The 14,952-nt window shown below is 42.9% G+C and overlaps 1 protein-coding gene across 4 annotated transcripts in view; it reads right to left on the bottom strand.

The window, feature by feature from the left end:
- Window positions 1-10,846: 10,846 nt before the first annotated feature.
- The window catches only part of SMARCA2 (SWI/SNF related BAF chromatin remodeling complex subunit ATPase 2), a 168,203-nt gene continuing 164,097 nt past the window's right edge, over window positions 10,847-14,952 (bottom strand). For all 4 annotated transcript variants that reach the window (XM_070431563.1, XM_070431561.1, XM_070431562.1 and 1 more), the window contains 2 exons: window positions 13,397-13,539; window positions 10,847-11,791 (listed from right to left, as the gene is read on the bottom strand). In XM_070431563.1, the coding sequence (XP_070287664.1) occupies window positions 11,756-11,791; window positions 13,397-13,539 (179 nt within the window). In that variant the 3' untranslated portion in view covers window positions 10,847-11,755. The remainder of the gene's footprint in view (window positions 11,792-13,396; window positions 13,540-14,952) is intronic.

Here is a 14,952-nt window from a genome sequence, read left to right as displayed (position 1 = left end):
TCAGAATGTACCTGAGAAGAAATATGATTTGTTGAAGGACATAGATCTTCTGAATCTTATTGAGAGATGGGGTCAGATGCTGCCGTTGTCACAGCAGGTCCCAGACATCACTAGGGGCTGTAAGAACTTCTTCCCCACCCCCCACCCCCAAACCCCCGAATTCTCACACACCATTCTTTTCTTTAAAAAAATATTTTTTATTGATTTCAGAGAGGAAGGGAGAGGGAGAGACAGAAACATCAATAATGAGAGAGAATCATTGATTGGTTGCCTCCTGCACGCCCCACACTGGGGATCGAGCCTACAACTTGGGCATGTGCCCTTGACCAGAATCAAACCCAGGACCCTTCAGTCTGCAGGCCAACACTCCATCCACTGAGCCAAACCAGCTAGGTCTCAAATGCCATTCTTTACGTGTCACATGACACTGGCCTCTTCTAATCTCATGTTACATTTACTTGTGTCCAGGACTTATCCTTTCTACCGATGATGAGGTCCTTCAGAACATAATTTCTACCTTTTATATTTTTGTCATTTCCTAAGTGCCCAGTGCATTGGCCGGCATGAATATAGAATCTCTCTCTGTCTCCTCTCTTGTAAACTTTTAGTGTCAAGTTCCAAGAATCTCTAAAAAAATACTGACTCTCTTAATTGGAGGAAAGAATTTTCTGTTCCTCTTAAGCCAGGAAAACAATGTAGAGTACAGATGCTATGCAGGATATGTGGTAAATAGAACAGGAGTCTGTAACTTGATAATACAGGAGTATTGTGCTTATTTCATCATTTCTGGCTTTCAGTAAATTGAGCAGGCTGAAATGAAGCTCAAGCTAGTGGATTCTTTTAAATAATTCTTTTTGTAGTTTTGAAAGAAATTTAATTAAAATTTACCATTTGCCTTTTTGTTCTTGTTTTCCTCTGGAATTCAGAATAAAGCTAAGATCCCATTTCAGCCTCTAGGGGAAAGTCAGAGTTGGGTAATATTAAAGATCTCTCCTAGCTGTTTTATGTCTTTATTCGTTCATTCAATGACTATTTATTGAACAGCAGCTAGGTGCCAGTCTGTTCCTGGGCTAGACACTAGGATACAGTGTTGAATAAGAAAGAAGGTGGTCCCTTCCCTCAGGAAATTCACAGAATGATGGAAAGACAGGCAAGCTAGTGGGAATTTACAGCAATGTATGGTAGTGTTGATGGGGGACGCACAGGCTTTTAGGAAAGCACACAGAGGAGGCACCTGTACTCAGTCATAGAGAGAGGAGAGCGGGCTTTCTAGAGAGAGTGGCATCTCAGCTGAGGCCTGAGGGTAAATGGGAGTAAGCCAGGTTGGTGTGGTGGTGCTGGTCACAACGTTCCCGACAGAGAGAACCCCACGTACCAGGCCACAGAGGCAAGAGAGAGGGCGATGTGTTTAGGTTCTGGGGAATCTAAAAGGTCTAGGTTTGGGGATGCCAACTCAATTACAGCCGGGGCCTTGGGATTGTAAGAGTGAAGTGGGCCTTCACGACCTTCCAAGAGAGGGCACTTGAATTTGGCTCCTGCTGCTTATTGCCAGGCAGAAATATAGCCCTATGTAATCATACTTATACATTTTTTAACAGAAGCTTGGAGTCCATAGTTTTATGGGAAATCCACCTATTTTTAAATGTTGGTAATACCATAAATTATTTTAAAACACTACGTGGTTCTGCCAGCTGGATCCAACCTATGGTTACCAGTTTATAATCTCTGATCTAGAAGAATGGTTTTCAAAGTGTGGTTCGGAGACCAGTGTCAGTATCACCGTTGAATTTTTCAGAAATGCAAATTCTTGGGCCCATCCCAGACATAATGAACCCAAACTCTGGGGATGATGCCCAGGCTGGGTGGTCCAGTTGGTTGGAGTGTTGTCTGTGCACCAAAAAGGTTGCAGGTTCAATTCCTGGTCAGAGCACACACCTAGGTTGCCAGTTCATTTCCCTGTCAGAGCACAGGGCACGTACGGAAGGCAACCAGTCGATGTTCCCTCTCCCATCGATGTTTCTCTCTTTCCATTCCTCTTCTAAAAAAAAATCAATAAAAACATATCTTTGGGTGAGGATTAAAAAAAAATATAACAAGCCCTAACCGGTTTGGCTCAGTGGATAGAGCATCGGCCTGTGGACTGAAGGGTCCCAGGTTTGATTCCGGTCAAGGGCATGTACCTTGGTTGTGGGCACATCCCCAGTAGGGAATGTGTAGGAGGCAGCTGATCGACGTTTCTCTCTCATTGATGTTTCTAATTCTCTATCCCTCTCCCTTCCTCTCTGCAAATAAATAAATAAATAGATAAATAAATAAATAAATAAATATAACAACTCTGGGACTGGATGAGTGTGGCAGACGGGAAGGATCCACCTGCCTCTCGGTGCCCCCCAGATGATGTAATGCAGCTAAAGTGTGGAAACCATGGGTTTAGAGCCGCAGTGTCCACTCAGGTGGCCATATGTGGCCAATGAGCACTTGAGACGTGGCTAGTCCACTTTGAAATGTGCTCCACATGTACGACAGTTAGTGTTTTCCCAAGACTTTGTATAAGAAAGGAAAAATAGCCCTAGCCAGTTTGGCTCAGTGGATAGAGCCACAGACCGAAGGGTCCCAGGTTTGATTTCACGTACCTCAGTTGCAAGTTCCCCAGCCTTGGTCAGGGCAGGTGCAGGAGGCAACCAAGTCCATGTATTTCTCACACATTGATGTTTCTCTCTCTCTCCCTCTCCCTTCTACTCTCTCTAAAAATCAATGGAAAAATATCATCAGGTGAGGATTAACACCCCCCCCCCCCCAAAAAAAGAAAACATCTCAATTTTTATGTAGATTACATGTTAAAATAACATTTTGGAATATATTGGGTTAAATAAAATAAATCATTCAAAGTAACTTCACCTATTTCTCGTCACATTTTAAAATGTGGCTACTAGAAAATTTAAAAGTAGACAGGTGTCCTGTTTCCATTGCTCGGTGCTAGTCCAGAGTAGAGTCTGTGAGGTGTGCGAGGCTGGGCGTGTGGGTTAGTGAGGCCGAAGCAGTTAAGCAGAGATGAGCCTCACCAAACAGCCCTGTAAGGATGCATACTTTAGCCCTAAGGCCAACAGGAAACCTGGACGTGAGCTAAGCTGATGAGAAGTGTGATGAACCCTTCTGGAGTGCGGAGGGAGGCCAAACTTTCAGAAAGCAGAGAGTAATCCAGGGGGGACGATGCTGCACTGGCATTGACAGTGTGTGTGTTCTGTGCGGGCTGAGCACGACATAATTTTCCTCCCCCCTTCTAAGCTCCTCTAGCTGGGATAGTAACCCAGGCTTATGTAACAGAGACAGATTAACACTACGGTGTCGGGTGAATTTCCCGCCAAAATATAAGATGGCGCGGGCAATTATTTAGGTTTCCCGAGCAAAATCAGAGTTAGTTTAAAATGCCTATATCTTTTGAAGTATGGGTTCAATTGAAATGGGTATGAAACGGTTCGCATACGCAGGTAGGTATCTTTGTGAACGGCAAACAAACAAATATTTGGTAATACGCAGTTACAATCGGCCCGAGTTTACACGTTTCCCGCACTCCACCGCAAATCTATATGAACCGAGTTAACAGGAGATGTTAATGTACTTGAGTGCATTCAGGGGTCCATAGAATGTGGCCCAAAAAGCCATTGGGCAGTTGAAATGATGTGCGAGTCTGGACAGAGAAGGTAGTGGGGAGGTCTGGGATTTCGAAGGGAAATAGGCCGCTCACAGGCAGCCTCCAACAAACTCCTGCGAGGCAACCCATGAACAACGGACAGAGGGAGAAGCCAGCAGGTTTTTGAGGTTTTTGTGGTGGGTCCTTCCTGTCTACCATACTTTATTCGAATGAGGCGAAGGTGAAAATTGTGGAGTGAATATGCAGGTTTTTCCTCTCAATCTCTTCAGGCAGGAAAGGAGAGGGTCACGGGTTCTTTCTGAGTCGTTTGTTTCTTAACAACCAGAGTAAAATCCTATCTTGAAGGGCACATCTGGGGGTGGCAAGACTTGGTCCCCTTCAGTTCTGTTTAATATATTTATTCAGTGCATATTACTTCACTGGGTGGGGGAGGCATGCTCACCAAAGATGAATAACATCATCTTTGTCCCAAAGGAACGCGTAGTCTAGTATAGAAAAGAGACGCTGAGAGGCAGGTTGGACTTCTAGTTGGAGTATGAGTTAAGGACAAGGACTCTAGAGCTGGAGACTGGATCCCAGTTCCACTACTTAACTAGCTAAGTGACCCTGGTCAGGTCATCACTTTAAGCCTCTGTTTTCTCACAACAGAGAAAATTATCTGTGAAGAAATAGTGCCTTCCTCATGAGGTTGTTGCAGACATTTAAATGAGCCTCGTTCTGTATTCTTACCATTCTATCTATCTACCTATCTATCTATAGCTTAGAACAGTGTGAAGCATAAGCAATATTGCAATTATTATCACTATTTAAGGGGGACTGGTGTGGGCAAGGAGCTAAGGAATCGGCCAGCCTCCACTCTGAACTGAAATACTGGTGTTACGGTCCTGTTTAAAAATCCTGGTATTCCCAAGACTGAGAGCAGGAGAACAGAAGTGATCAAGTTTCTTAACACTTGGAGTGCGGGGAAACGAGTTAAGTCGGCTCGCGTGAATTGCGCATACTCCGCGGGAGCCGTCTTTAACTCGGTTCATATAGATTTGCGGTGGAGTGCGGGAAACGTGTAAACTCGGGCCGATTGTAACTGCGTATTACCAAATATTTGTTTGTAATCCACCCTTTTGGTGGATGGAACAAAACCAAAAGACAGAGCCATCTTATATTTTGGCGGGAAATTCACCCGCACTCCAAGTGTTAAGCCTGGGGCCACTGGATTTCACTTCCCTCATCTTGTTACTTTCTTTTCCTCTGGTCTGCATTCTTCAGCTTTCATGTCTTTACTTCTCTCCAGGAACCCACTGCAAGTTTCTCAGTCTTATCTGAATCATCAACATCACCAAATAGTCCTTGAATAGCTCCTCTTACAGTGGGTTTCCCTGGCGATAGGTCAGCCTGAAGGAGAGAGTGAGTGATGACTACTTCCAATGCCCTCTCAGCAGCGAGATGGGCATTCATCTTCCATGATCACTGACTAGGCTTTGGGCAAGTAAAAGAACATTTCTTGTGAATTGTTTAAAATCTGCACATTCTAAGCACACTCTTTCAATGGAAGATCGTGAGTGGCTTTCTCATGGCCTATCCGGATCAAAATTCAAAGAGTAGTTTGATCTGTCTGATGTTTCCCCCTTCCTTCGGTCTTAAATCTAATTTCACATCTTCCACAAAACTTTCAAGGGTGAGAGCACTTGGCTCTCGCCCTTCTCCTAGCATGCGTCATTTTTGGCAAGGATAAATAAACACGGACTGGAAACAACCAGAATATCCCATCCGTGTGGAACTGTTTAGATAAGTTATGATAACAACATCATGGAATATATGCAGTGGTCAGAAAGAATGAGGCAGCCCTTTATGCACTCATATGAATGCTCTCGGAGATAAATTAAGTGAGAAGATAAGATACAGAGAGTGCACATAACTTTGCTTACATACACACTGTGTTAAGGGAAAAATGCACAATATTTTCTTGGCTCTAAGACACCATCAATTGTGAATGCATTATTGTTATTCATCATTAAGACAGGAAAATTGTTGCCAATCAAAATTATGGCTTCATAAATTAAAATGCATGAATGTGTTTTCCAAGATGTAAAGATATGTAAATTTTAGAATTGATAAAATATGGCATGTGAATATTTGCTTTTACTTGCATGGTGTATATATAGTTATCATCACATCTTTGGGGACCACGGGGCTGCTGCCCTGCTCGGGGGCTCTGCACTGTGTGTGGGCTGAGGTGACCACAGAACTTTGGACAGACCTCTGGGAGCCACCGGAGGAGGCCAAGAGTGATGTGTTCATGTGCTGGTATCTTTCTCTGGCGTGCTGATTCATACTGGTCTCCTGATCTGGTGTACATGCTCTGCACTGCTTGCTTTCTGGTTTGGGACTAGACAATGTAGAACCGAATCTAAGTGTGATTCCCACCCATCCTGGGAACCAAGAAGAGATGCTGTGGTGTGTACTTGCTCAGCCTTATAAAGCTGGCAGAGTCTGGCCCTCCGTGGGTGACGAGATGCCACTGCAGGAGTGTTAAAGTGGGTGAGATCGTTGGCCACAGGGGCGGCGGGGGGTGGCAGAGTGGGCAGTGAGGGTTCCTGGTTGTCAGGGAGACGTGAGCAGGTACTGGAGCTTACTCTCCTTGGTATTTTCCCCAGCGCCGAGCGTAGACCTGGCACGGGATGCCCTCAGTGCATTTCATAAAGGAAGGTCATTGGGGAGAGTTCCGAGCTGAAAACTGGGACTAGATTTTGAAAGAAATGGAAACTCCTATTCAACTCTTGGGAAACTCTCCCTATTTAGGTTGTTTATTAAAGATGTGGGTTCCCAAGAAATGATCGTAGAGGCTCCGAAGAAATTCTGTAAGGTCATGTGGCCTGATTCAAACAATGGAAAGCTTGGAACCAGACACCTTAACTGCATTGTGCCTGCAAACACCGTACCATCCCTTCCCAACGCTGTTAGAGGACAGAGGAACTCTGTCGTGCCTCCTGTGTTAGACCGGTCCTTTTCTGAAGGGAGTCTTTTTATACAGGGCCTGAGCTTGTGTTATCGAAAGCTCAGAAATGGAGTTCTATCGTTTCTCCACATCAACCAGCCTTAAAAAATGCTGGCGTGAATATGAATTCCCTGGAATTATTTACATGTGAATTATTCCTATCAGCTGTTCCTCTTTGGGAGATTTCACTCCAAGTGAAATGGGCTGTTGTGAGAGGTAAGCATTTTAAAGTGTACAGTTCAGTTGGTATTCAACATACCAACCTATTCAAACATGGAAAAATCATGGTGTTTCTGTGAAACCTTAGCCAACAACTAACTCATAACCTTAATGCAGAGGCAATTTTAAGCTAGCGTCACCTTGACGGGCCAGCTTCCCCAAGAACTACCAGGCTCAGAAAATTCCTTAGAATCCTGGAGGTGGAGAAGAACTGTGTTTTGACATTCCCGCCAGCTCAAAGGGGCTGGCAAAGCAGCAGGCCTCAGGGCCCTGCGGTTCCAACTTTGCCGCCTTGGAACATCCAGAGCGGCCTCACCATTTCACACAGCTGAATGGCAGGGGCAGGTAAGAGTGCTTTGCTTGCTCACAAAGCCCTTTCCACATGCAACTACGTACGTTTCTTGTAGACCACATGGAGTTGGGTTTCATTTTTGGTCCACTCTGGTATGTCTTTTCATTGGTGTATTTAAACTACAGTGGGGCCTGGACTTACAAGTGTCCCGACTAACGAGTTTTTCGAGATACGAGCCGTCTCTCTGCCGATTTTTTGCTTTGAGTTGCGAGCTAAAATTCGGGTTACGAGCCAGCTTCAGATAGTCCACTGCTAGTTGGCGCAGCGAACGTCACAGTGAAAGCCACAACATCAGCCCAGCATCACGTGTCTCACTCGTTCACTTTTTGATTTGACATACGAGTAATTTGAGTTACGAGCTCCGTCACAGAACGAATTCAACTCCTAAGTCAAGGCCCCACTGTATTGATGCTTAAAGTGATTATTGATATAGTTGGATTGGTAGCTATCATAATTGCTACTGTTTTCTGTTTTTTTTGTCCTTGTTCTTTTTTTGGTCTTTCATTCTTTTTTTCTTTTTTTCCCTGCCTCCTCAGGCTTTAAGTATTTTGTATGATTCCATTTTTCCCCTCCTCTTAGAATTTCAATTATACTTTTTAGGAAAAAAATATATATATTTTACTGATTTTTTACAGATAGGGAGAGGAACAGAGAGTTAGAAACATCGATGAGAGAGAGATGTTGATCAGCTGCCTCCTGCACATTCCCTACTGGGGATGTGCCCACAACCAAGGTACATGCCCTTGACCGGAATCGAACCCGGGACCCTTCAGTCCGCAGGCCGACGCTCTATACACTGAGCCAACTGGTTAGGGCTATATATTTTTATTGAGAGGAAGAAACATCAATGACAAGAACCATTGATCAGCTGCCTCATGGGAATTGAGCCCACAGCCCAGGCATGTGCTTTTGACTGGAATCAAACCAGGGACCCTTCAGTCCGCAGGATGAGTCTATCCACTGGGCCAAACCAGCTAGGGCTCAATTATTTACTTTTTAAAACTGTATTTTTAGTGGCTATCCTTGAGTTAGCAATATAGGTTTACAATTAAAAGAATCATGTAACACTCTACCACCACCACAGGTAGTACAGGTACCTTATAACACAGGATTCCCACTTCCCCTCCCATCCTTTATAATAGTTGTCATTCATTTTAACTATCCATAAGCTATAATCATGGAATCAATTAAGAGTAATAAAAGTTTCTTTTTTTTCCTTCATTTAATATTCTTCCTTTCATGTAGATCCATGTTTTAGAACATATATATAATTTTCCTTTTTCTCTAAAGAACTTCTAACATTTCTTGCAGATCTAATCCCTCAATTTTTGTCTGAGAACATATTTCAGAGTGTAGAACTCAATTGGTTTTTTTTTTTAACACTTTAAATTGTCCACTGTCCTTGCTTGCTGGTTTCTGAGACACTGGAGGTTCTTATTCTTACTCTGATATTTTTCCTCTGGATTTTTTCAGTACTTTTTTTCATTGTGTTTGGATATAATATGCTTATATAAATGTTTTTTGTATTTATCTGGCTTGGTGTTCAAATATTTCTTCTGTGCCTTTTCTTCTCCTTCCAGTATTCTTATCTCGCATGTTATGCTTTTTGTTGTTGTCCCACAGTGCCTGGCAGCCTTTTTCCTCTCTTTAGATTTCAGTCTGGGAAGTTTCTGTTGGGGCGTTTTTTGATTTCTGTAATTTCCTTTGACTCTTGAGTTTCCATCTCTCTGCATTTATTACCCACCTGTTCTTGCATGTGTCCTTTTTATTTTTTAACCAGAGTCCCTAGCATATTAATCAGTTGTTTTGAATTCCGTCTGATAATTCTGATGTCTGCATAGCTGTGCTTGCTCTGTCTCTTCAAAATGCATTGCCTTTTAGTTTGCCTTGTAATTTTTTGTTGCAAGTGGGACATAATGTACTAGGTAAAAAGGATTGAGATATGTTAGTGCGAGGTTTTATGTTTGGCTGTGTTCTGTTTACTAAAGCTCAAGTTTTCTCTGGTGTCCTTGGTCTTTGTTTTCCCAGAGAATTAACAAGTGTGACCTGAGATGCATGTTTTTCAGTTGTATTACCTTGTTGCTGTACAAAAGCCCTGCTGATGTGGTGGTGAGCGGAAGGGAGAAGTTGGGTGGGGGGGAGAGATGCTCTATAGCAGTGGTTCTCAACCTTCTGGCCCTTTAAATACAGTTCCTCGTGTTGTGACCCAACCATAAAATCATTTTCGTTGCTACTTCATAACTGTAATGTTGCTACTGTTATGAATCGTCATGTAACTATCTGATATGCAGGATGGTCTTAGGCGACCCCTGTGAAAGGGTCGTTTGACCGTCAAAGGGGTCGCGACCCACAGGTTGAGAACCGCTGCTCTATAGCCTATGACTAGGTCTCAGTCTTTTGTGAGCCTGTGACCCCGAGCTGTGACCTTTACAACTACTCAGTTGTTGGTAAGGTTAGAGGATACTGGATTTGGGTGTTTATTTCCCTTGTTCCAGGTCAGTTAGGCTCTGGGAAAAATTTCTGTTGAGGACAAAAGATACTGGGCACATTTTTAAATAGCTACTTCCCCCCTCCTGCTGAAACTATGAGATTTTTTTTCCCCTCCTAAGGCTGGAGCCCCCTGGAGGTTTTCTCTCAAACTTGTCCACTCCAAGTCTCCAGCAGTTCATGATTGGATTAGGTTTTCCTGGTCTTCTGCTTAGTGTAGGTCAGTGATGGTGAACCTATGACATGCATGTCAGGTGACACGCGAACTCATTTTTTTGGTTGATTTTTGTTAAATGGCATTTAAACATATAAAATAAATATCAAAAATATAAGTCTTTGTTTTACTATGGTTGCAAGTATCAAAAAATTTCTGTATGTGACACGGCACCAGAGTTAAGTTAGGGTTTTTCAAAATGCTGACACACCGAGCTCAAAAGGTTCACCATCACTGGTGTAGGTTGCGATTCTCTGCGTCTGCCTCTGTCTTCAGTTTTGGGGGCAGCTGGTTTGCCCTATGACCTCAGTGCTTTGATCTAAGAAGAGCTGTTGATTTTCAGTTTGTTCAACTTTTTTCTTGTGTGAACGGGAGAGATGACTTCCAAACTCCTCCCATGCACACCAGACACTGGAAGTCTCAAGTGCTTTTCTCTGGGTAGTAACATTTCTTTGTACTTTTCTTGCTGCCCACATACATTTATTACTAGAGGCCCTGATGCACGAAGTTCGTGCAAGAGTAGGCCTTCCTTCCCCTGGCTGCCGGCTTCCCTGGCTTCATTCGGTCTATTTAGCATATTACGCTTTTATTATTATGGATGACCAAAAGACATGTTCCTAGAAAATTTTTTTTAAATGACTTTAATTTCTATTGACTTGGAGTAAACTAAAGGAAGGTTTTCTGGCTGGTAAACAATTTAAACCCCTGAGAAAGATTGGGGAGGGGGTGCTTAGTCCATGGCAGCACCTCTGCCACTGGGCAAGTTTACAGTCACCCAAGTCCTATACTCCTTTCCCGTGACACACCTGGTTCATTGCAGCAGAATGGCACTCTCTGTCCTCCCTTCTCCCCCCAAATGTTCTGTGGCAGGAGCCCGTCACTCAGGCACCAGGGTTTCAATGCTCTGGAACTCAAAAACAAGAAGCAACATTTGTTGAGCTAAACTGTCTCTTTATTAGGAAAGCACCACCACCACATTCTTGGAAATTACTGGAATTTTATTTGCCTCAGGCTTATGACTTGCAACCAAAGACATTGTGCAAAGAAAGCAAAGATTAAGTACACTTTAGGGAGAAAGGAGACGATACACATTGGTAACATAGGAGATCAGGGTGACAAAAAAAAAAGCCATCCAATGCACTATATAGAATGCAATATTCAATAGCATTTGCAACAGAACCTGTTTTTAAATCAAGAGCAAAAAAAAAAAAAAAAAAAGGAGCAATGTTTACAGTAGACATAAATCTTATACAATTCAAAAAGCAGTTTTATTTTCAGGTCATATAGCATAAAATGGAAAAACGTCTATGCAGGTGAAGTCTAACTACTGTACATTAATCACCTATTAAAGTTGCTTATATGTACCACAGTGTAAAAAAAAAACACAATACCAAACAAATAAAAATCTTGAAAACTGCCTGATGAAAAATAAAATAACCAGTGACTTTGAATGGCTTCTCCTGGTTAATCAGTGCTACAAAAAGACAAAAATCTTCTCATCGGAGCAGGTGATAAAACCAGGCCCAATCAAGCCATTACCAAATTACACCCACCCATAGAAATATACTGTCCACCCACATATTTTCCATCAAAAGCTTTACTTTGTTTGTTTTAATCTTTGAATCTTTGAGGCCCGTTTGGTCACAATATGTTACAAATGTTTGTGTGCGTGTTTTTTTACACCATGATAGCATATGTTTGTCTGGCACTATCCTAAAGCTAGTGTACAGGTGATGGTGATGATATAGAAACAGCCCAGGGCCCATACCACAAATGAACTCACTGGGTAGAAGTGAGAGAGGGGAGGAAGGAATTCAGTTGGAACAAGGTCCGTGTCCATCACTCGTCATCAGTCCCGCTTGCTTCTGACTGTTCCTAAAGTCAAACAAGGTAAAATGGAATGACGTTACATACAAGGACAAGACGACATAATAACCCATCAAAAGGCAATGGAGAAAGCAAACGACATGTCGGAAAGTTAACGCCCCGCGCCTCTGCGTTCTACGAGAGGATGGGAAGACACCACAGAGGCCTCGGCAGCCTCGAAGCTGAAAAACTAAAATGACACCCACCCTCTGTGCCAGTCTTTCTCTCTCTCGCTTTGGCCTGAAAGGTTATGTTTAGCGCTATGTTTTAGAAAACTCGCAGGAGGAAAAAGTACCACGCTTTTGCTGTCTACTCCCTGGTATATCTACCAAAGGAAGCACAGTACTTTAAATGTAATGGAAAATGAATGTTCCGGAAAGAAAGCAGTCGGGTGGGAACCTGAGGTCCTCTGCCCAGTGTGTGAGATGGAGGCCGCTTCAGAAGGCGAGCCCGGAGAAGTTCCGGCACCCTGGTCGCCCATGGAGTCAAGGGACTGCGTTGGATGGAGTCAGGCTATTTGCACTGAATTCAGCTTCTGCTATCTACTTACATCACCTGGAGCAAAACACACAACCTAAGCACCGATTTATGTCGTGTGTGGAGAGTGACATCTATCTCACAATGCTAATAGAAGCGTCACCCCAGTGGTTGGCAAACTGCGGCCCCTTGAGTGTGGCTCTTCCACAAAATACCACGTGCAGGTGCGCACATACATTGTGATTGAAACTTCGTGGCTACACTCAAGGGGCCAAAGAGCCACAGTTTGCCGACCACTATGTTACCCATTGTACGCCGTAAGCGTCTGTAGACCCAAGCGGCGGACCTTCCCCACATGCCATGCACGGCTATAATAAAAATATGTTTTCCCTAAGCCCTGACCAACTTTAAAATCATTTTTTGGAGAGAATTTTCAGGTGAGAATAGTCAAGAACACCCACACTGTAATATATTTATTTTTATAATATTCATTGCAAATTGATTTTTTTAATTAAATTCGAAATGTGGCGTGTGGGGATGGTTTCCGTTTTGGACCTGTGATAGTTAACTGGTTAAATATAGTACCACCGAGGAAGGTTCTTATTTTCAGGTTCCACAAATGCTGCCTGAATTTTTTAATTATTAATAACACTTCTGGATACTTTAAAATTCATCAGTTTTTTTTTTTGTACAGTGTTTTAAAAATCAACCCAAACCCAGCTCTCTGACATCCTAACTTTTTTCTTGTTCTTCCATCTAATCCTTATTCCATCTATACATTGCTACTGTCTAGGCACGACGCTGGGGGTTAGGATATAATGGGGGTTAGGAGATAAAACATTAACTGGCCCTGGAGAAAACTATCTGTAAGTAAGCCGTGGGAAGATAAGGAAGGGGGGAAGGAAACTTGATTTAGTGTTTTTCATTTTTGAAGACCATTAAAAAAGCAATAAACAAAGACCCAAATTCCTTGTTATATAAGCAGGCAGCTCAGTGCACATCCATCAGAAATGAAATCTCACCAAATCTTGACGTTTTCATTTCTAGGTAATAAAGAGAAGAAGCTGGAAAGGACAAGGAAGCGTGAGAGGGAAACCGAAGCGGAGAGAGAGGGCTACGGTCCCAAGCTCCACTCACATTCTCATCCTGCTCTTCGTCGCTGTCGAAGTCGCTCACCACAGGTTTGGCTTTCCCTCGATTTGGTCTTTTCTTGCCTTTTCCCTTGTCCCGACCTTTCTCCTCTTTTTTATTGAGCTTGATTTTCACCTTAACAGACTTTGCTACAGTGAAAACAAAATAGATAGCAATGAGGAGTCACAGGGAACTCATTTTTATAGGGAGATGACAAACCAACCAAAGGTGCAGAAGTGTCCAGATCACTCATGGTTTATACCTGGTGTCTGTCGTCCTGTCTCGTTAGCACCCCTTCCACTGCAAGCACGCCTCAGGGGGACGGTGGAGTACACACACAGTACCTTACACAGCCGCAGGAGGGACCGAGGACCCTTTCTACTTTGTGGAGGGGTGGTGTAGACAGTTATTTAATAGACCTTGGACATTAAAAATTCAACTATTGGAATTTTCTTTTTAATAGCATAGAAAGGTTCAAAATGAAAAGTAAAAACAAAACACTCAAACAGATGAATATGAAAGCTTCCTTTCCCCATCTCTAGTCTCTCTACCTACTGTTCTCGTTCTAGTGATTATCTCCAGAAAAAGAATTACACATCCATATCTACACATATATCCATCCGTGTGTGTGTGTACACACACGCCCTTTATATCTTTATCCCAAAGGGGCTGTTGTATGCCCATATCCACACCATGCTTTCTTACAGAAGTGGGACATTTCTATGCATCAACCTGAAAAATTTCCACCTTATGTGTACACTATGATTTTTTAACCAGTCCCCTAGGGATGGGTGCTAAAGTTCCCAGCTTTTTGCCTCTAGAAACGAAGTGCCATAAAGCCTTTGCTGGCATATCTTGGCAGAATTCGGGGCGGTCTGGTGCACATGTTCTTTTGGTAAGCCGCTAACAATCATCTGCTAAATTAGCCTGCAGGGAGGCAGCACTCATTTCCACTCTCACAGGAGGATAGAGACAAAAACACCTAGGTGTTCAACATGCTATAACATAAATACAGGTGTGTATCCCAAAGTATAAAGAAAATCTGTTCCCCACGGCCTTGTTCTGGGGCAAGTTTCCACAGAACACCGCTTTGAGGACTTGATGATGAAGTCACTGAGAATGTGGGTCTCTCATTCAAGCCAGTTTTGCTAGAATATCATTTTTGGTGGGTCTCAAGACGAATAAAACATGGAGGAATAAATTTAACCAAGGAGGAGAAGGACCTATACACTGAAAATAACACCACAGCGAAGAAGGCACTAGTAAAGGGCGGCATAGTTCATGCCCTTTACATGGAAAGGATTAACAATGTTAAAATGTCCATACTACCCAAAGCAATCTACAGATCCAGTGCAATCCCTACCAAAACTCCAGTGGCATTTTTTACAGAAATAAAACAAATAATCCTAAAATATTTATGGAAACACAAAAGACCATGAATAGCGAAAAAGCAATCTTAAGAAAGAAGGACAAAGTTGGAGGCACTACGTTCCCTAATTTCAAACTATATGACAAAGTTATAGTAATCAAAACAATGATACAGAAATTAATGGAACAGAATA

Source organism: Myotis yumanensis, unplaced genomic scaffold (genome assembly GCF_028538775.1).
Source record: "Myotis yumanensis isolate MYYU_CA2020_CCGP unplaced genomic scaffold, mMyoYum1.0.hap1 SCAF_12, whole genome shotgun sequence".
In the NCBI taxonomy this organism is placed as follows: domain Eukaryota; kingdom Metazoa; phylum Chordata; class Mammalia; order Chiroptera; family Vespertilionidae; genus Myotis; species Myotis yumanensis.
Note: the sequence above shows the minus strand (reverse complement) of the source record. Positions and strands in the feature narration are given on the sequence as shown.